Source organism: Erythrolamprus reginae, chromosome 2 (genome assembly GCF_031021105.1).
Source record: "Erythrolamprus reginae isolate rEryReg1 chromosome 2, rEryReg1.hap1, whole genome shotgun sequence".
NCBI classification, from domain to species: domain Eukaryota; kingdom Metazoa; phylum Chordata; class Lepidosauria; order Squamata; family Dipsadidae; genus Erythrolamprus; species Erythrolamprus reginae.
Window position 1 is genome coordinate 225,202,950 of NC_091951.1, and position 21,203 is coordinate 225,224,152.

The 21,203-nt window shown below is 39.6% G+C and overlaps 1 protein-coding gene across 3 annotated transcripts in view; it reads left to right on the plus strand.

Annotated features, from left to right (window-relative positions):
* Positions 1–21,203, plus strand: part of KEL (Kell metallo-endopeptidase (Kell blood group)) — a 61,068-nt gene that overhangs the window by 23,398 nt on the left and 16,467 nt on the right. For all 3 annotated transcript variants that reach the window (XM_070742102.1, XM_070742103.1, XM_070742104.1), the window contains 5 exons: positions 9,875–10,021; positions 11,278–11,343; positions 16,731–16,919; positions 17,775–17,920; positions 20,261–20,384. In XM_070742102.1, coding sequence (XP_070598203.1) covers positions 9,875–10,021; positions 11,278–11,343; positions 16,731–16,919; positions 17,775–17,920; positions 20,261–20,384 — 672 coding nt within the window. The remainder of the gene's footprint in view (positions 1–9,874; positions 10,022–11,277; positions 11,344–16,730; positions 16,920–17,774; positions 17,921–20,260; positions 20,385–21,203) is intronic.

Sequence of the window (21,203 nt, forward strand, 5' to 3'; positions counted from 1 at the left end):
CCCTTTAATCTGTTGACTCATAAAAATTGAATATGAATAAAATAATACAGTGGTCCCTCGACTTGCGCGTTCTCGATTAGCGCGAAACGCTGCAACGCGGTTTTTCAAAAAATATTATTTAAAAAATAAAATATTAAAATATTATTTAAAAAAAAATTTTTTTTTTTTAAAAAAATTTTTTTTTAAAAAAAAAATTTTTTTATTCTGTTCCCTGAATGGAGACCGCCGGCCGCTCAATCGGGCCGGCAGGGAACAGAATGGAGCCTTCCGCGGCGGGGCTGGTAAGGGGGGGAGCCGAGGGGGGAGCCGAGCCCAGCCCCGTGGCATTCGCTTTCCTCCCTGCCCCGGAAGCTCTCCGAGGTTGCGAAGGAGCCCACAATCAGTCTCGGCTGCGGGTGGGAGGAAGGCGAATCCCCCGTGGGCTCCGTTACATTTTCCGCTGCCAGCCAGGCCATGCTGGCGGCAGCGGAACAATCGCTGGGTGGAAGGCGTGCTCGGCTCCAGCCGCTTTCGGCCGAGCCTCCCCGGCCAAGCAGCCAGGGAAGTCGAGCCAGGCGTGGCGGCGGCCTGCGCCGATGTTCCCCGCTGCGACGGAAGGCAGTCGCTTGGCTAGGGAGGCTCAGCCGAAAGCGGCTGGAGCGGCAGAGCCGAGCACGCCTTCCACCCAGGGAGTCCTGCCCTTTCATTCCCGCCGACCACAGGGGCGAGGGGTGGGGATGAAGGGGCAGGACTTCCCGGGCGGAAGGCGTGCTCGGCTCTGCCGCTCCAGCCGCTTTCGGCCGAGCCTCCCTAGCCAAGCGACTGCCTTCCGTCGCAGCGGGGAACATCGGCGCAGGCCGCCGCCACGCCTGGCTCGACTTCCCTGGCTGCTCGGCCGAAAGGGGCTGGAGCGGCAGAGCCGAGCATGCCTTCCGCCCGGGAAGTCCTGCCCCTTCATCCCCACCCCTCGCCCCTGTGGCCGGCTCATCCAGGGGGGCGTGTGTGGACTGGCAAGCGGCAAGCGGGAAGACCAAGGGACATTCAGTTCCTTCAGCCGCCCAACACCTGATCCGCTCCGCAGCGCGGCAGCAGCGAGGAGCCGAAGATGGGGTTTCCCCTTTGCCTTTACCCCATCTTCGGCTCCTCGCTGCTTCCGCGCTGCGGAGCAGATCAGCTGTTGGGCGGCTGAAGGAACCTCCCCTTGGTCTTCCCCGCCGCCCACACGCAAACTCCACCATCTGCGCATGTGCGGCCATGAAAAAAATGGCGCACATGCGCAGACGGTGGTTTTACTTCCGCATCCAATATAACGCGGAAATCGGTTAGCGCGGGAGGTCTTGGAACGTAACCCCCGCGCTAACCGAGAGATCACTGTACTTTCCAATGGATGTGAAAGAATTATCCCTCCTGAATACAGTTATTAAATGGCAATATTTTCTTGTGTGATGTGGGCTATGGTGCTCACTATGTCACCTTTATTGATTGTTTTCTTTTGTGGCTAGTTGTTGGACAGATTACTGTGATGATGTAGACTTGGACAAAAAGTTCTTTTCAGATGTATTTTTCTAAAGCTTTCTTAAATTATGAATGGTTGCAGGAACTGTGTATGTCTAGTTTAATGAAAAGAAGGACTAGGGGAGACATGATAGCAGTGTTTCAATATCTCAACTGTTGCCACAAAGAAGAGGGAATGAAATTATTCTCCCAAGCATCTGAGGGTAGGACAAGAAGCAAGGGTGGAAATTAATCAAGGAGAGAAACAACCTAGAACTAAGGAGAAATTTCCTGACAATTAGAACAATTAATCAGTGGAAGAGCTTTCCTCCAGAAGATGTGAATGGTCCAACATTGGAGGTTTTAAAGATGTTGGATAACCATTGGTCTGAAATGGTGTAGGGTTTCCTGCCTAACCAGGGGGTTGGATTTGAAGACCTCCAAAGTCCCTTCCAACTCTGTTATTCCTATTCCCATTCTATTCATTTGTTTATTAGTATTAATTGACCAATTACAAAACTAATACTACCAAGTTTTCATAGTTCCTTAAAGGCAATATCTCCCCACCCCCCCAGGAAAAGTAATCTTTTTTTTTTTTAGAAAAAAAAAGAGCATTTGGTTTTATTGAACAGAAGCAGAGATATAACTTTGAGTTATTTTTTGAGCAAAAATAGCTTTCAAAAAACCCATTCTGACACAATCTGGTCGTACCAACACCAACCCTCCCGCCTTCCATATGCATTATTTATATCATATACACGGTATAATAAATTAATATCTACATGTAACATATAGAAAGGAACATTCACTGTAAAAAATACAATATTTTTCAGCTTATTTTGTTTTTTAAGGTTTTTTTTTACAGGTTTTAAAATTTACATTTTTTACACTTTTTTGTAAACGGGTTTTTTTTTCCTTGATAAAAATCAGATCACACCACACGCTATCAAACATTCACCTCTGCCTACAGGAGAAAAACACACAAAGCAAGGATCCTAACTTTTATTGCCGCTTCATTTCAACCATAGCATTGCCTTCACATTATTAATACAGACTAAATGACTTCTTTTGCTTACTTTGCATATATTATCTGCATTGGCTGCCGATCAGTTTCCGGTCACAATTCAAAGTGTTGGTTATGACCTTTAAAGCCCTTCATGGCATTGGACCAGAATATCTCCGAGACCGCCTCCTGCCGCATGAATCCCAGCGACCGATTAGGTCCCACAGAGTGGGCCTTCTCCGGGTCCCGTCAACTAAACAATGTCGGTTGGCGGGCCCCAGGGGAAGAGCCTTCTCTGTGGCGGCACCGGCCCTCTGGAACCAACTCCCCCCGGAGATTAGAACTGCCCCTACTCTTCCTGCCTTCCGTAAACTCCTTAAAACCCACCTTTGCCGTCAGGCATGGGGGAACTGAAACATCTCCCCCTGGGCATGTTTAATTTATATATGGTATGCTTGTGTGTATGTCTGTTAGTATATGGGGTCTTTCTTAAATCTTTAAATATTTTAAATTGTCAGATTATTTATGATTTGTTTCCACGTATTGTGAGCCACCCCGAGTCTTCGGAGAGGGGCGGCATACAAATCTAAGTAATAAATAAATAAATAAATAAATAAATAAATAAATAAATAAATTATTTGAAGGAGCTAAAGTAAAGCAACCATAAAGTCTGTGCTTTAAAAGGAGTGGGGGGGGGGGGGGGTAGGGAGGAAAGGCAAGCAATTAAACGTAATGACAACTGTAAAGTAACCTTAACCTCCATATTCAGCTTCCATTCTTCAAATAAGGCAAATTCAGGCAGGGAAAAATGCATATACGAATCAACCCATAGGAACTTCTTGGTTTTCATATTACTTTCTGTGTGCCAATATAGCTATAAGCATCGATCAAGTGAACAGGGAGAATCAATAGGAGTTTGCAGTGGAATTCATACGAATTAATGATAGAGTTGGCATCTGAGAAGATAACAAATAGAAATTTTACTATTTATGATGAAATGAAGGTGAATAGACCTATTTTTGCTGTTGTGACTTGCAACAATTAGGAGATATGTTTGCAACTAGTGCAAGCAAATGGCACTAGTGCAAGTATTACTGCAGTTATATGAGCAAGGGACTACAACTTTTAAGAAGATCAGACAAAATTATTAGATTAAATAAAGGCACATTACGACAGGAGTCAGGCGTGGAAGCAACTTTCCAAAGGGAAGGAAATCAAGCAAAGAAGCAAACTGAGAAGGAGTGACAACAAAAACAAGAAAGGCAGAAGGATTAATGCAGGACAGAAATGGTTTATTGGTAACAATAAAGGAAATGGATTAAATATTCTAGGGAAGGAAAACTTGGGTTATCTAAGCCAGTGTTTCCCAACCTTGGCAACTAGAAGATATCTGGACTTCAACTCCCAGAATTCCCCAGCCAGCATTTGCTGGCTGGGGAATTCTGGGAATTGAAGTCCAAATATCTTCAAGTTGCCAAGGTTGGGAAACACTGATCTAAGCAAATGAATGGCTAGAGTTTTAAAGAGCAGATGCATGCAAGAGAAAATGTAATCTGGATTGAAAATAGAAATTAATCAGGAGAATTACTTATGAATTTCTGCCAATCCAGTGGTTTATTCATTGCTAATATATTATTCAAACAACCTATGCATGGTATTTGTGTGCATTGACAACACAAGATGGAGTACAGTGTTCCCTCGATTTCCGCGGGGGATGCGTTCCAAGACTGCCCGCGAAAGTCGAATTTCCGCGAAGTAGAGATGCGGAAGTAAATACACCATTTTTGGCTATGGACAGTATCACAAGCCTTCCCTTAACACTTTAAACCCCTAAATTACCATTTCCCATTCCCTTAACAACCATTTACTCACCATTATTACTGGTACTCACCATTGAATAAGACACTTAGTGATCCTGATATTTATAAACATAATTATTTATTAACAATAATTATTTTTTTTGTTATTTATTTGCAAAAATTATTAGTTTGGTGATGATATATGATGTCATTGGGTGGGAAAAACCGTGGTATAGGGAAAAAACCGCAAAGTATTTTTTAATTAATATTTTTTGAAAAACCGTGGTATAGGCTATTCGCGAAGTTTGAACCCGTGAAAATCGAGGGAACACTGTACACAGAAATCAAATCAATATTATAATCGGTACAAGAAGGTAGAAAACCTCAGCTGTAACAGCAAAAATATGAAACAGTTAATGTGCAAATTTCAAGTCAAAGTAAAGCAGAAGAACAAAACCAACTAATTTCTGCTATATGAGCATGTAGCCTCCATTTTTAATGAGAACATCAAGGATCACTTTGAAATCCTGAACCTTGTTAATAGAAAAATGAATGAATGATGGAATGAAATCAAAACAAAATGTTAAGTACAGATGTGGGGGGGAAAAACTGTCAAAGACCAAAAAACAGAAGAAAGCAAACGAGATGTCAGAGCAAGAAAAATTATAAAGAAGGGAAGAGAAGCTAAAGTCATGAAAGACAAATACCTCAGGGACGAGGTATTTTACAGATGTTCTAGCAGAGACAAGAAGCAATAATATAACATCTGTAAGAAAGTGGGATATGTAAACAACAATGGAAAAACAGTTTTTCAAAAGATGTCTGAAGTCAGAAGGCGTTTCCAACATTGAAATGGTATGCGGGAGAGCACCAAAGTAATTGATACCTTAGAAATGATTTCCTGTTTACAAGAATCCCTAGTACTAACAGATGAAGTTAGAACAGCACTCCTGCAGTGACCAAGTTGGAAGAATATAAGAATTTATGGAATAGCTATAGAAATATAACACGCAACAGAGGAAGAATCAGTAAAAGTTCCAGTTAAACTATGTCAGCAAATCTGGAGAACAATACATTGTGCAACAGATTGAAAGGAATCTGTCTACATACCAGTAACAAAAAGACGAAGAAAGAAAAGAAAGGAAGCATTCCATATAATAGAAAAATACCACTTATGATCATTCAACACGGATTAATTTCCTTACATGGGGAAACAATCATTTCCTTAAATTTGTTTCCTTACATGGGAAAGGAGATGCCAGAAGTTCAAATTGGTTTTTAAAAAGGCCTAGGATCATGAGATTGTTATTATTGCAGGAGCACAATGAACAGAAAAGAAAGCCAAAATTATCTGTGTGGGGGAATCAATATGTGCTTCATTGACTATAGAAAAACGTTCACCTTACCAGCCGCAAGAATCTGTGGAATTTTCCACAGTTGTGGAAGAGGGGAGGTGGGTCAACCTATTTTCCAAAGCATCTGAAGGAAGAACAAGAAGCAAGGGATGGAAACTAATCAAGGAGAGAATCAACTTAGAAATAAGAAGAAATCGCCTGACAGTTAAAGCAATTAATCAGCGGACCAACTTGCCTTCAGAAGCTGTGGGTGCTCCACCAGTGGAGGTTTTTAAGCAGTGACTGGACAACCAATTGTCTGAAATAGTATAGGGTCTCCTGCTTGAACAGTGGGTTGACTAGAACAGTGTTTCCCAACCTTGGCAACTTGAAGATATCTGGACTTCAACTCCCAGAATTCCCCAGCCAGCAGAATTCTGGGAATTGAAGTCCAAATATCTGCAAGTTGCCAAGGTTGGGAAACACTGGACTAGAAAACCTCTTAGGTCCCTTCCAACTTTGTTATTCGGTTATTTTTGAATCCAGATAGCTGAATATGCAAATTATCAGTAAACTCTAATAACAAAAGTCAAGAAGCACAAGTGAAAAAGCATGAGACTATGGTTAAATGTAAAGAAAATCGAACTGATATCAACATGTACTGCAAGGAACTTTAAAAACTGATTATTTATTTTATTTATTATTTACTTATTTATATATTTGTCAAACAATTATAGGGTGGTAATTTGTATAAATAAAACATTAGATAAGTAATGATAAAAGGTAATGATAGAAGACAATAGAACAGTAGGATAGGGACGGTAGGCACAATGGTGCACATATGCATGCAGCCCCTTATAAAAACATCAGAATGATAGTTTCTGCCGTTTAGAATCAAGTATCTGAATCAGGCTAGCACACAAATACACAAGCAGTAAAGTCGTTTAGATGCCACCACGTGTGTGAAATAGCTTTCCTTGCGACCCTCTGGGGAAGCAACAGGGTAGAAAAAGTATTGAGGACTTTGAACATTGTTACCAGAGAAGACCCTTGATAATACTAGAGACAGTAAGAAAACAAACAAATGAATCATAGCAGAAATCCAGCCAGAGTTCTCATTTGGAAGAAACAGAGGAGCTGCAAGCAGCAAAGAGGGGGGATTCAATTACAGTGGAAAATGAGTTCATCACTGAAAGCTTGAACAGACAGTTTGGGGACTGATCATCCTGGAGGAAACTTATATATATGATTACTAAGGTTCAACACTGGCTTGGTAGACCTTAATCAAACAAACAATTAATCAAAGTTTTTGGAATGCAGATTCAGGCTTTAAAATATCTATGGAGTACTTGGTAAAAGTATTGGAGATTAAAAAACCCTGTTGCTTTGAGAGTTATTATGGGCAACGTGTCAAATTGTTTTTACTTATATAAAATTTCCCTCAGTAATGTCCCTCTATTAGAAGGATCTGTTGTGGCTCGTTCTCATCCTGCGAACTAGCAATGGATCCAGAGGACTTAGAGACAGTGGAGGCGTTGTACATGCAGCCTGTGTTACTGGTACCTGAGTCTGAGAGCGAAAAGGACATGGTGTCAGAGGCTGAAGAGCAACCAGGGCCATCTGTACCTTCTGAGATGAGTGACTCAGGAGAAGAGGAGTAGCCTCTTCTTGATGCTAGGACTCGCAGGGCCTTTGGGAGGCAAGAGTGGTTATTCAGGAGGAGGCTTACTTGTGAGTAGCACTGCTGGCTACTGGGCCACGCCCTCAGGCTATTTATAGCAGAGTCATATGGTGCTTCGGTGCAGAGGACAGTGCCATTTTGTTCCAGACTCTTCCTGCATCTATTGTCTCTGGCTTGTAATTTTAAAAGAACCACATTCTTGTCTGCGTTAATTAGCTCCAGACTTCCAGCCAACCTCTGTAAGTCTATGATAAGGAACTGTGTTACAATCTAGTAATTACTGTTGTGTTTACATATTTTTGGGATTCTGGCCAGCTGCTAAGACATTATCAGCATAGTGGTGAAGACTTTACAATTTTTTACTTGCTTTTAGAAGAGACTCAAAACTGCTACGACTTTTATTAGTAGTAAATATTTAGTACTAAATCCGGCAGTGTGCATCTTATTTTGGGGGACTCGAAGCTGGGACAGAACAGTTTCTTTGCAAAGATTACTGAGGTAAAGTGAGTGACAGATACACGGAATGATGCAGTATCTTACCAAGGCCGCGATTCATTTGATAATTTTTTTCATTTTCAGATGGGCAAAAAGTTGCTTCAGATAAGTCCTTATCCTATCTCCTCCATGATCCTGGATGGTATATAGATGTCAGCATTTTCACTTTATAATTCTGTTTACTCACTGTTTCCTCTGTCTATATTGGGTACTATATAACTACAAGACATGGATTTAAAAAGGAGGGAACAGGAAAATTGTGCTGTTTGGGTTCGTTATCTGAGGCAGGGCTGTAAATCCATCAATATGTTCAAATAATAGTGTAGTGAAACAATAGTGCACTGGCAGAAAATAACCCCTCTTTCTTCCCATAACACAATGTTGACAGAAACACTAGTGTTGTTATTTGGAGGGGGGGGGGTAAATAAAAAATTTGCATTAGTTTTAATGAGGACATGTAGACTGAGGAATACAAAAATCTACTTTGGTGTAAGGTTACATTATTAGAAACTTACAAGTCTAAAAGTACCAACTTCCTGCCTGCCATTTTTAACTGCTTGACTCATTAAGGAAGCTCCTTCCTATCCTTCTTTTTTTGACTATTAAACAATTGTGGGCTGGTCTCTCTCTTGTATGATAGCTTCCAAGGCAGCATTGCCTCTCTCTTTTCTGCAGGGTAATCCATGCATTCCATTACAGGGATTACTGTTTTAAGATAAGAACAGTGTAAGACTACCTTCATCAGGATTGCAAATGAGGAAAGAATGAGGTGGTGATTATTATTATGGTTTCATTTATTTTAAAAGGAGACTTAGTTGAGTCAATTTCTGAAATTAAACTGAGCATTTTCCAACTCAAAACTTATACATATTTAGCTATTTTACAACTTTTTTTTTCTTGGTAATCTTGCAGGGGTGGGTTCCACTTATCTTCACCATTGGTTCGCATTGCAATGTTTCATGCACATAGGCAAGCAAAGCGAGCATGCACGCGCATATCCCCTCATGCAATTCTGCCACTGAATTATGCTCAGTAGCTATAATCAGCCCAAAACACAGCTGAGAAACTGGTCAGCTGTGCTTTGGGCAAAGGAATCAAGGTAACTACAAACCCAAAGATGAGTGGGCGGGCCCTTTTTCAAGCAGCAGCAGAGGAAAAAAACCTTCAAAACAGTAAAGAATTCTGAAAAAATTCTGAAAAAATTCTGATTTTTTTTTGAAAAAGTTCTGGAAAAAATTCTGGAAAAAAAAATGGCGGCACCAATGGACTGGCACCGACCAAACCAAATCTGTTCTGCCATTGTTATTTCACCAGTCGGTTGCTACTGATTCAGGCAAACCGGTCCAAACCGGCAGGAACCCACCCCTGTCATACTGGAAGTAAAATCCAATCCAGTTCCAATCTGTAAAAAAGGTTGGGAAACAAAATGGAGGCTCATTGGAAACAGGGACTGTGTTTATTGATGAGCAGAAGCAACAACAGCATGCAGTTCTGGGACAGTTGACAAAATGATAATGATAATGATAATAATAATAACAAGACTCGGGGTGGCTCACAACAGCAATAATAACAATGCTACAATAGAAGCAAATCTAATATTAAAAAACAGCTAAACCCCCCCATCATTTAAAAACCATACAACACGCACATACCATACATAAAATGTAAAATGGGGTTGGGATAAGTGGGCTTTTATACATTCTTTGGGGTTTTGTGTTTGAAATGCTCCCGGGGGTTGTACAATGTAATACTTTGTCTCTTTTGCAATTCTAATGGGAGTGGGCTAATCCTATTACGTCTCTAAAGTCCTGTCCCGTCCTTCTTAATCCCATCAGCAGGAACTTTGTGAATAGATTGGCCCAGTTTTTCTTAATGGACACGAAATATTCCTCTCTAAAGACTCTAGGTATCTGCTGGAGGCTGTTTTTACTGTGCAAGAAGACTGGGGTTGCCTTGAAGAACATGTTTTCTCCATTACTCCTTTGGGGGAATATAACATTCTTCCCCTTTTTAAATATTCTCCAAAATATTTCATTCTCTGGGGGAGGAGGCTTCCTACAGTAACAATGTCCATATTTTCTTTGTTCAGATTGGTGGTTGGAATATCACTGGTTCCTGGAAACAAACAGATTTTAACCAAACTCTTCAGATACTCATGGAAAAATACAACACGTTTCCATTCTTCAAAGCATATGTGGGACCCAGTTCATCTGATCCAAGCACCAATATTATCCAGGTAGGACTACTAGAAGGCAACATTTAGGCAATGCAGTGAAAATGTTTGATTCAATTATATGCATTTTTAAAAAAGAAGTTACCTTATGCAGACTCAGAACAACGGAATTAGTGCACAGAATATGACCATGTGCAGCTATGAATATGCAGTGCTCAAAACACATACTGTATTGTGATAAATCTCTTTCCTTTCCATGTTATATCAGGATGCAGGTTTGATGATATTTTTCCCATATAAAAGAAAATGAATGGAAATTTGAGTATTTTTCTTTTTTATATATTTTCATGTATTACTACATAGATACTGCATGAATGGAGGGAGGGAGGGAGAGAGAGAGAGAGAGACCTAAGCTCTTTTGAAAAATGCATCTAATATTGTTCACAACATTCAGTAAATTTTCATGCTAAGATTTAGAGTGTGGAGGAGTTTTTTTTAAGTTACGGAAAGATATTAGCTAGATTTTATCTGATACAGTATTTGCATGGGCATCACTGCTCTGTCAAGTGGAATTAGAAATGCTTATTGGTTCCAAACAAAATCCATGATAGAATAGATAATTTATTATCAACAACAACAACAACTCAGAATGTGTTTGAAAATTATTATATTAGCTTATATCTGATAGATTATCACATGCAAATGTAATGCAAATTTGGGGCATTGCCAATAACAAGTTGACATTGTAAATTCTTCTGTTTACAATGCTCTCTTTTTATGAGCAATTTTGCAGAAGTCAGTATTCTTTCAACTCCTTCCCTCCTTCCTTCCCTCCTTCCTTCCTTCCTTCCCTCCCCTTACAATTACTCTTTGATTATTGTTATCCTGTTTATAATGTAGCTGGTATTACTATCTATTCAGAGGTGGGTTCTTCTAACTTACTTTGCTACTGGTTCACTTCCTCCTGTGCTAAATGGGTGTGCCTCATGGGCACGTGCCTACATTGAGTGCCTGTGTGCTTGGTGCATGCTTATGTGCAGTACTGAAAAATCTGATTTTTTAAAAAGCCAAAAATAAGATAGTGAGCACATGAGCAGTACCGGAAACTCATCTTCTGCACACGCTCAGAAAAAAATTATTTTTTTTCTTAAAAGGGTAAAAAAAATCCCCCCAAAAGATGCTGCCCCTGGACCACCACCGACCGAAACAGATCCATGATGTCATCGTGACATCACCAGTGGGTCACTACCTGTTTGGTCAGACTGGTCTGAACCGGGAGGAACTCACCCCTGTAATCTATCCTTCTTTTCTTTTTGCAGATTGACCATCCAGAATTTGAGCTGCCCCTAGAACACAATTTTGAAAGAAATGGGAATTATGCCTGGGTAAGCTGTGTTAAATGATTAATTTACTGTTTCTGGTTTAGTCATATCTCAAATCAGTCTCTATGTTTTGTGCTTGTTGTGTGAAACTGAGAATATATTGTGAGGTGGGTCACAAGGCAAGGGTGGGTTCTAACTGACCTCGCGGTCAGTTTGCTTCCTCCCACACCTTGTGGTCACAGGGTTTTATGCATGTGCGCATGCACAGTGGAAATTTTTTTATTTTTTTTTAAATGCCAAAACCAAGGTTGTGACCACATGTACAGTTGTGGAAACTTCATTTCTGCACATGTGCAGAAGAAAAAAATAACAGGTAAAAAATCCCCCTCAAAAAAGTTCTAAAAGGTTTTTTTTGTTAAAAGAAAAAAAGAGACATGGTGCCCCCATGGACTGGCACCGACTGAACTAGTTCTGTGACATCATCATGACATCATCAGTAGGTCACTAATGGTTCAGGTGAACCGGTCTGAACTGGGAGGAACCCACCTCTGTCACAAGGTCTCATTCATCTATAATATATGTTACTGTATTGTACTGGGAAATGTAAATGGATAATATTGGTGTGAACCGCTACGAGTCTCCAGAGAGGGGCGGGATACAAATCTAATACATAATAATAATAATAATAATAATAATAATAATAATAATAATAATATTGCTTGTATCAAGCCAGTGCAGAAGTTGGTGATAACAGCTTGCCACACAATCTATAGAAGGCCTGTTGTTTAGGGGAACTTAGGAAGGGTTCTTTCGAGGGGTTCAAGGCCACCCACCTGGGCGGAAATACAATCTGAGTGGGCAACGTGACAAGTTTGTGGGTGGGGGACAAGGGCTGTGAATTTTCAACTGGGTGGGAAACTCAAATTCAGGCTTCCCAGTGTAGGGGCCAGGATAGCTCCGGCAATAAATTGGAATTTTGAGGAGTACTTTGACTTGGACTTTGATTTAGCTTGGATACCTTAACAGCTTGTCTGTGTTTTTAAAGTGGCATCAACTCATGGTGGGGATTGGAAATCTCCATTGTAATCACCTTAATCACCAGGTAATTTGTCCAAATTGAAATGTACTATGGCCTGTATGCGATACTGAATCAGTGGGACATTTTTAAGGAACTTTTATCAATCCTAATAGCCTTCCTGAGCGAACTAGCTGAGATGATCTGAAGTGTGCTGTTAAAGAACTTCAGGACAACGATCCTACAAAAGTTTAACAATTCAATTCATGTTGAAGCTGAGACTTTATGCCTTCCATATTAAATGTGAATCATTCTCAAATAGTGATGGGCAAACTGAACCCGCACAATTTGGGTCTGTACAGAATTTTGCGGTGTTTGGTATGCCGAACACGAACCCGAAATTTTTCCAAAGTTTGGGCAAGGTTCGGGGTTGTGTTTGGCGTTTGGAGCTTTGACGTCACCGGCAGGTTGCTAAGGACGCCAAGGTGATCACTTCCTGGATTCCATGGAATCCAGGAAGTGATCACCTTGGCATCCTTAGCAACCTGCCGATGACATCAAAGCTCCGCGCCCGGAATCTCTTCATGGGATGGATTCCCCGTTCGGGTTCGGGTTCAGCCAAATTTTGTGTAAAATTCGGCCAAACTTGCCGAACTCGAACAATGTTGGGTTCGCCCATCACTATTCTCAAACTATAACTAGACAAAACTATAATTGTGACATGTTCTCACATTAAATTTGGCCTGGGAATATGGGTAGAATGAATTTGATACTGGAGGAAAAGGTAATAGTTATTGCAACATGTTACTCAGAACCTCATTCCCCATTAAAAAAAAGTAAAAGGAGTCATTAAGGGCATCTGCCCTTGATAACTGATGGAATCTAATGGATTCTTCACTGTTTTGGGTTTTTGCAGAAGACAGAGTTAATAATCTTGTTTTAATCTACTACCAGTATATAAGAAAATAGTATACTCAACTGCTTTGAATCTTTTTGATCTATACTGTACAATAGGAAAACAAAAAGTATTGGGACAATTGCTTTAAATTGTTATATTCAGCACGGTAGATTAAAAAAAAAACCCTTCTCCCTAATTTTCCTGAAATCCCTGACCATGGAGCAGGTGAGGAGACAAGTAAAGTATAAGTGGTGGTATGATTTTTACAATAGTGGTGCACACAGTCTGATTGTTGGGTGGCATAAAAAGTTGTAAAGAAGACTTCTTCACATCTTTAAATAGCTGTTCGGCAGATCTTTTAAAAGTGGTTTTATTATTATTAAAGAATTTATTGTCATCGCCTCAGATAAATTGAATTTACAGCTTTCAATTACTTGCTTGGCAGATTTAGAAGGCACTGAGGACAGAATTGCTCATCTTCATGCTGATGTGAACACCGTTTTGATTTCAAATCTACTGAACTGTACATTGTACCTCCTGATGCCTGTAGATATGATAAGACGTCTTGCTCACTTGACCATGCTCCCTTATTCGGTGATCATCTCATCTCAGAAAATAGCAATTGCTGACTGTGCCTATGCTCTCCAAAAGTTGTATTGCGGAATCTTATATATAGTATTTTATTCCCATCCCAAAGATGCTTTTTCAAAACTCAACTACTGTATTTTTGGGAGTATAAGACGCACTTTTTTCCTCCCTAAAAGAGGCTGATAATTTCGGTGCATCTTATACTCTGAATGTAGCTTTTTTTCAGTCCTAATTAGCTGCTAACAATCTTACCAGTTCTTGCTTTGCAGGATCTTTCATTGTTTCTTTATTCATAACCCGCAAACCAATGTTGCAAAGGGGCTCAAACTCTTATTGGATTGAGCTATTACACTAGAGATGTAAATTAATTCTCCTACAATTTTGTTATGAATGTTTTGGGCATTTTGCTTTCTTTTGATTACAGTTGAATTCTAACATGAAGTCCTGTAGAGTGTTGCCTTTTTCCATTCAAAGGCAAATCACCCTTTTAAAATAATAATAATAATAATGAAATGGCCTGAAAATAAATTACATTTTTAAAAAGTACTTACATTATAGAAAGATTCCATGAAGCCTATATCACAAAATTTAATTGGAGCTAAAGGTATTATTTCCTCTCATGTTGAAGGAAAATCTGTAAGCAATTTACATTAATGCTGATTTAATTTAGGGAGAAATAGATACAGGGCTCAGCATATAGCATGGCAATGAAAATATAAATGTTATGGAATAGTCTATAATTGTTTCAGACTACTTAAAGGTACATTAGAAGACCATCTGACAATCAAGTTATCACAAGGAGCAGTTGCATATTCAAATGCATTTGCACTGCTGCTAGTTAGCTACCAATTGAGGTTCAGCTTTTCGTTTTTGACTTTTAAGATACTTAACAACTTGGGATCACACGGGCTGAAAATATATCGTCATCATTATAGAGTTGCTAAGATCATCTAGGGAGCTCCTGTTGCATGAGACAGGATTAACAGGGTATTGTCTTGTGGTTATTCTCAAATGGACCTTCTTTGTAGTGGTACCTATACTCTAGAATCTCCTCTCTTTTGAAATTCATGAAACACATGCCTACTTTTATGTTTTTTAAGTCGCTGGAATGGAATAGAATAGAACAGAACAGGACGGAAAAGAACGGAACAGAATGGAACAGCATAGAATAGAATAGAATAGAATAGAATAGAATAGAATAACAGAGTTGGAAGGGACCTTAGAAGTCTAGGCAGGATACCCTACATCACTTCAGACTTCTTAAAATCTTCCATTGTTAGAGCATTCACAACTTCTAGAGGCAGGTTGTTCCACTGATTAATTGTTCTAACTGTCACAAAATGTTTCCTTAATTCTAAATTTCTTCTCTCCTTGATTACTTTCTACCCTTTGATCCTTGTCCTACCCTCAGGTGCTTTCGAGAATAGTTTGACTCTCTCTTCTTTGTGGCAGCCCCTGAGATATTGGAACACTGCTATCATGTCTCCCCTAGTCCTTCTTTTCATTAAACTACACATACCCAATTCCAGCAATCGTTTTTTATACGTTTTAGCCTCCAGTCTCCTAATCACCTTTGTTGCTCTTCTCTGCACTCTTTCTAGAGTCTCAACATCTTTTTTACATCGCGGTGAACAAACTGGATACAGTATTCCAAATGTGGCCTTACTAAGGCATCATAAAGTGGTATTAACACTTTACATGATCTTGATTCTATTCAGAACTGTGTTGGCTTTTTTGGCCTCTGAAGCACACTTCTGGCTCATATTTAAGTGATTGTTTACTAGAACTCCAAGATCCCACCCACAGTTACTACTATTGAACAAGAGCAATTTGTTTTCCTTGCCTAAATGTAGAGCCTTAATTTTGGAATACTTTTTCCAGGCCTTCATAAATAAATGCTAGACAAAAGCATTCCTTTTGGCTTTTTCTCATGCTTCCCTTTAAAAAAAAAAAAAAGAGAGAGAGATAATATTTCATATTATTTTGTAGATTTGTTTTTATTATTTTATTTTATTGTTTATTATTTTATAATAATATTGTAAATTGCTTTAAGATGACAAGGATTTGGCAAGACAGAAAGAATGAAATACAGGAACCCCGATGAGTTTTAATAATGCAGGCATATTACTGTTTAATAAATTTATATGCTACCTATTTTATTAGCCAGAGTAATTCTGGGTGACTTACAGTGGCATAAAAGCCTAAATATAAAAACATTAAAAACATTGAAATTAGAAGTTGCTAAAATAAAATATTAAAAATAGGAGCACAGACAATAAAGGATGGACTTTTGTCTCTCACTCAATCAACTTTTTCCAATAGAACAGAGGTCTTCAAACTTGGCAACTTTAAGACTTGTGGACTTCAACTCCCAGAATTCTCCAGCCAGCTATGCTGAAAGCCAGGAAGATGGAGATGGTTTTCACTTCTGGAGGCAAGATGTTTCAGAGAATGAGGCCCATGGCAGAAAAGGCTCTTTGACTCCATTAGCTGAAATTCCTTGGCTGACAGGATCAAAGAAGGCCTCTCTGCCATGGTGAGTAGGGTGGGACAAATCCCATTGCAGGAAGATGATACTTCAGATAACCATGCCATGAAGGCTTTAAACATGATAACCAACACAATGAATTGGGAGAAAATTGGCAGCCATTGCAATTCACAAAACAGCGGTGTTACATGTATCATCCTACGGAATCTACAAAATGTGCCGCTGATGTATGCATATATTATATAATGCATGCATTAACTCTGCATTACTGCATCGATTCAAATTTACTGGCCAATCCTTATATATTAGTTAAATAGAAGCTTCACAGGTATTTATGAGTAGTAGAAAAGGGGGGTATGTAGATAATTATTTTATTATTTTAGATAGCTCATAGAATTGAGCAAATGGCTCAGAACAAGTTTAACTACTGATTCTGTTTGAAAGAAAGGTTTATTTTGCAGGTCTTACGTTCATATTACTTGTATCTGAAGAAGCTAGAAGAGTTGATGGGTGGACATACAGATTCTACTTCTACCCATATTTCCTTGGCATTCTCCTTTATGTCAAACCTCCAGAAGATTGTTACTCCCCTGAAGAAGCGACAAGAGAAGAGGATGCTATTTCACCACACTACCATCAAGAAGCTACAGGTCTGTATATAGTTTTCCAGAAATATGTATTTTGGATATTTACAGTATATAATGCTGAGTCAATAAAAAATCTCAGTGGTTAAGTGGTTAAGAATAATGCTGTAACATTACTGTGATATCAAAATATCTATCTATTCATGGAAAATGTCCATGGTATAATAGTCACAAATATTGTAAGAGAAATAACAAGAGTAATAAAGAAGGGATTATTTAAGTTTTACAAAGACCAGAAAGTATGACCACTATCAAACATTTTCTAGATGTTCTTAGTCTTAACTAACTTCCAGAAGTTTAAAACAATGGGCAAGCCTAAATTCCAAATGCAGATTTGGAAAATTAAAAAGAATAATAATCCAGGATATTCTGGACAATGAAATTACTTTTTAGAGCCAATGACCCACAGCAGCCATCTTCACTGAAAGAAGTTGCAATCTGAAGGCCATGAAGTTATTTCTGCAATACTTTTCAGTATAGTCCATTCTATCATTTACTAGGCTTGGAAACTGCATACCAACAGTGTGTCTATCTTGCCAGAATCATATTCTACTTTTAGTCAGGGCACAATGCCATATGCACTGAAATGGGAACAATGAGGTTTATGATCCAATCGTGCATAAAACCAGACTTTTTCCTATGTCCACTTGTAGTGTAGTCTTGCTTCCTCCACCAAATCATAACATTATCTAAAAAAAAAAACAATTTCTGAGGAATGTATTATGTGTATAGGTGTGTGTCTTCTTTCCTCCTTTCTACCCTGCCATCACACTAGAATGCCCTTCAGTTTCCAAGCAAGCATTTTGTTGTGTCTCTTCTTGCTGAGATTTCATCATTTCCTCTGTCTAATTCTATTTTTAGGAAAAGGCTCCTGCTATCGATTGGCTCTCATGCCTTCAGGCAGCTTTCTATCCTGTGCAACTGAACATGTCTCAACCAATTGCTGTGCATGACATGGATTATTTGAAAGAAATGTCACAGCTTATTGGGCTTTGGCAAAACCAGAGGTAAGACATTGCTAGTTTGTGGAAGGCTGTAACTTCACTTCTACGTGTTAGGAAAGCAAGACCTGGCGAAACTGTCTTGAACAAACTGTATACAGTGATACCTCGTCTTACAAACGCCTCATCATACAAACTTTTTGAGATACAAACCCGGGGTTTAAGATTTTTTTGCCTCTTCTTACAAACTATTTTCACCTTACAAACCCACCGCTGCCCCACCTCCGGACTTCCATTGTCAGTGAAGCACCCGTTTTTGCTCTGCTGGGATTCCCCTGAGGCTCCCCTCCATGGGAAACCCCACCTCCAGACTTCCGTGTTTTTGTGATGCTGCAGGGGAATCCCAGCAGCGCAAAAACGGGCACTTCGTTGGCAACAGAAGTCTGGAGGTGGGGTTTCCCAGCAAGGGGAGCCTCAGTAAAATCGCAGCATCGCAAAAACGCAGAGGTCCGTAGGTGGGGTTTCGAGGACTTCGGTGTTTTTGCGATGCTGCAATTTCACTGATGCACCCTTCGCTGGGAAACCACCTTTGGACTTCCGTTGCCAGCGAAGTGCTCATTTTTGCGCTGCTGGGATTCCCCTGCAGCATCGCAAAAACACAGAAGTCCGGAGGTGGGGTTTCCTATGGAGGGGAACCTCAACAGCAGCACAGAAACGGGTGCTTCGGCTGGCAAAAGGGGTGAGTTTGGGGCTTGCACACATTAATCTCTTTTCCATTGATTCCTATGGGGAACATTATTTTGTCTTACAAACTTTTCACCTTAAGAACCTTGTCCCGGAACCAATTAAGTTTGTAAGACAAGGTATCACTGTATATAGAAGTTAAAAAAGGAGGCCACATTGATTACTTCATGTTCATAGTTACATTCTGCACCAAATGCATAGAGGAAATGTTCTTGTTTGGTATTCATGGAGCTTTACATAATTCATGTGTGTGCTTTCTTGCATGTATACTCGAAAACACCTTGCAGTCCTGAACCAGTATATATTTAAGTATGATCTAATACATTAAATATGACTTTTTTTTTCCCCACAACACTTTTTTTGTCTGATGTTTTCTTTTTCCATGAAGGGCTAGCTATAACACAATCATATATATTTGCCTTAAATGTGTCCCAACAATTATAAAGTTACATAATCTATAATAGCTTTTACATAATGCATTTAAAATGCCAACATTGATTTGTTACTAAAAACCTTGTTTTTATAGCCATAGTTACAAATCTGACTATCCCCAATGTAATTTTAGTATTTTCTTTTTTTTAATTTTTACTCCTAGGGAGCGTTGAAAAATTAATTGGCAGAAGTGGAAATCATAAAAGAAACTATGATAAGTTGGGGTAGAAATTTTGGGTATATAATAGATATAGAAAAGTGGGAAACACTCTGGATCCATAACAAAGTCTATGACGTTCAAGGAAAACCAGTACAAAATGTTTTATAGGTGGCATTTATCTCCGGAAAGAATTTCTAAAATGTTTCCAAAAGTTTCACCGTTGTGTTGGAAATGTAAAAAAGAAAAAGGAACATTCTACCATCAATGGTGGACTTGCCCAGAGGCTAAGAAGTATTGGAATAAGATAAGCAGATTGGTTAAAAGAAATAACATCGCAAGAATTTGAAAAAAAACCCAGAACTATATTTATTGGGCATCTTTAATACAAAAATTAAAAAAGAAATTAGGTATTTGGCCATCCATATATTAACAGCTATTAGGATAGCCTATGCCCAGCAATGGAAAGCTGATAGAATATCAGAAGAAGGCATAATTATTAAAAAGCTACTAGAATGTGCAGAGATGGACAGAATGTCCAAAAAATTAGAAGGAAAAGAAGATACAGAATACTATAAGATATGGGGAAATTTCTACAATTGGCTAGAGTAAAGGACAATGATAAAATAAATAAATAACAAATTAGAAAATTATATGCAAAGCAAAGCAATACGTTAATAAAAGATTACCAACTTATGAGGAAAAATTTCTCTGATCAAATAGTCTGAAAGAGTGGGGAAATTATTTTTCCCAAATGTCTGTAATTAATTATATGTTTTGTTTCATTTATTGTTTTGTTTTTACTTGTCTATTTGTATGTCTGTTTTATTATTTATGTATAAATTAAATAAAAAATAAAAGAAAAATAATAATTTTAGTATTTTCATCTGCAAGTATTTTTTTGCTTACATACTCACAAGTATGATAGTTTGGATTTTAATATAGGTAAGATAACTTCCTGCCGAGGACTCTTATAAAATGTACAATACAATAAAATCTGAACTACCCTTTCAAGATCAATAACATTACAGGGACAGAGATCACATTTTGTTCCTTTGTTTTTCATATTTTAGAGATGTATTGCAGACCTACATGATGCTTTGTCTAATTGGAAATCTCTCCCCAGCCCTGGACAGCCAATTCCAGAAAGCTCGTCAAGAATTAGCAAACATGCTGGATAGCAGGGCGGGGAATATGGTAAGAGTGTTTTTCTTATACTCTCTTTTTCTATTGCATTAAGAATTAACACAATGTTATATTGTAATTTGGGAGTGCTAGAATGCATGAAAGAAATGGAAATGGACATTAACTATTTTAACTATACAGTGATCCCTCGAGTTTCGTGATCTCGATCTTCGCGAAACGCTATATCGCGATTTAAAAAAAATATTAATTTTTAAAAAAACCACTTCCGGGTTTGGCTTCAGGAGTCAGCTGGGAAGCGGCGCGGCTGTTTTAAAAGGTCGCAACCGGCCTGGGGGGCTTCCCAGCACCCCCCGAACCCGGGTTGGGGGTTCGGGGGGGTACTGGGAAGCCCCCCAGGCCGGCTGCGACCTTTTAAAACAGCAGCGCCGCTTCCCAGCTGAGTCCTGAAGCCAAACGCCAAAGGCGAACTTCCGCGTTTGGCTTCAGGTCGGCGCGGCTGTTTTAAAAGGTCGCAGCTGGCCTGGGGGGCTTCCCAGCACCCCCCCGAACCCCCAACCTGGGTCTTCCTGGCCGCCCACGCAAAGGGGAAACCCCAGCTCCTCGCTGATGCCCGCCGCTCGCCCGCCCACCAGCAAGAGGGGGAAGACCCAGGGAAGGTTCCTTCGGCCGCCCAGCAGCTGATCTGCTCGGTAGCGCAGCAGCAGCGAGGAGCCGAATCGGGGTTTCCCCTTTGCGTGGGCGGCGGGGAACGCAAACTCCACCATCTATGCATGCGCGGCCATAGAAAAAAAGGGCGCGCATGCGCAGATGGTGTTTTTACTTCCGCAACCCTACATCGCGAAAAATCGATTATCGCGAGGGGTCTTGGAA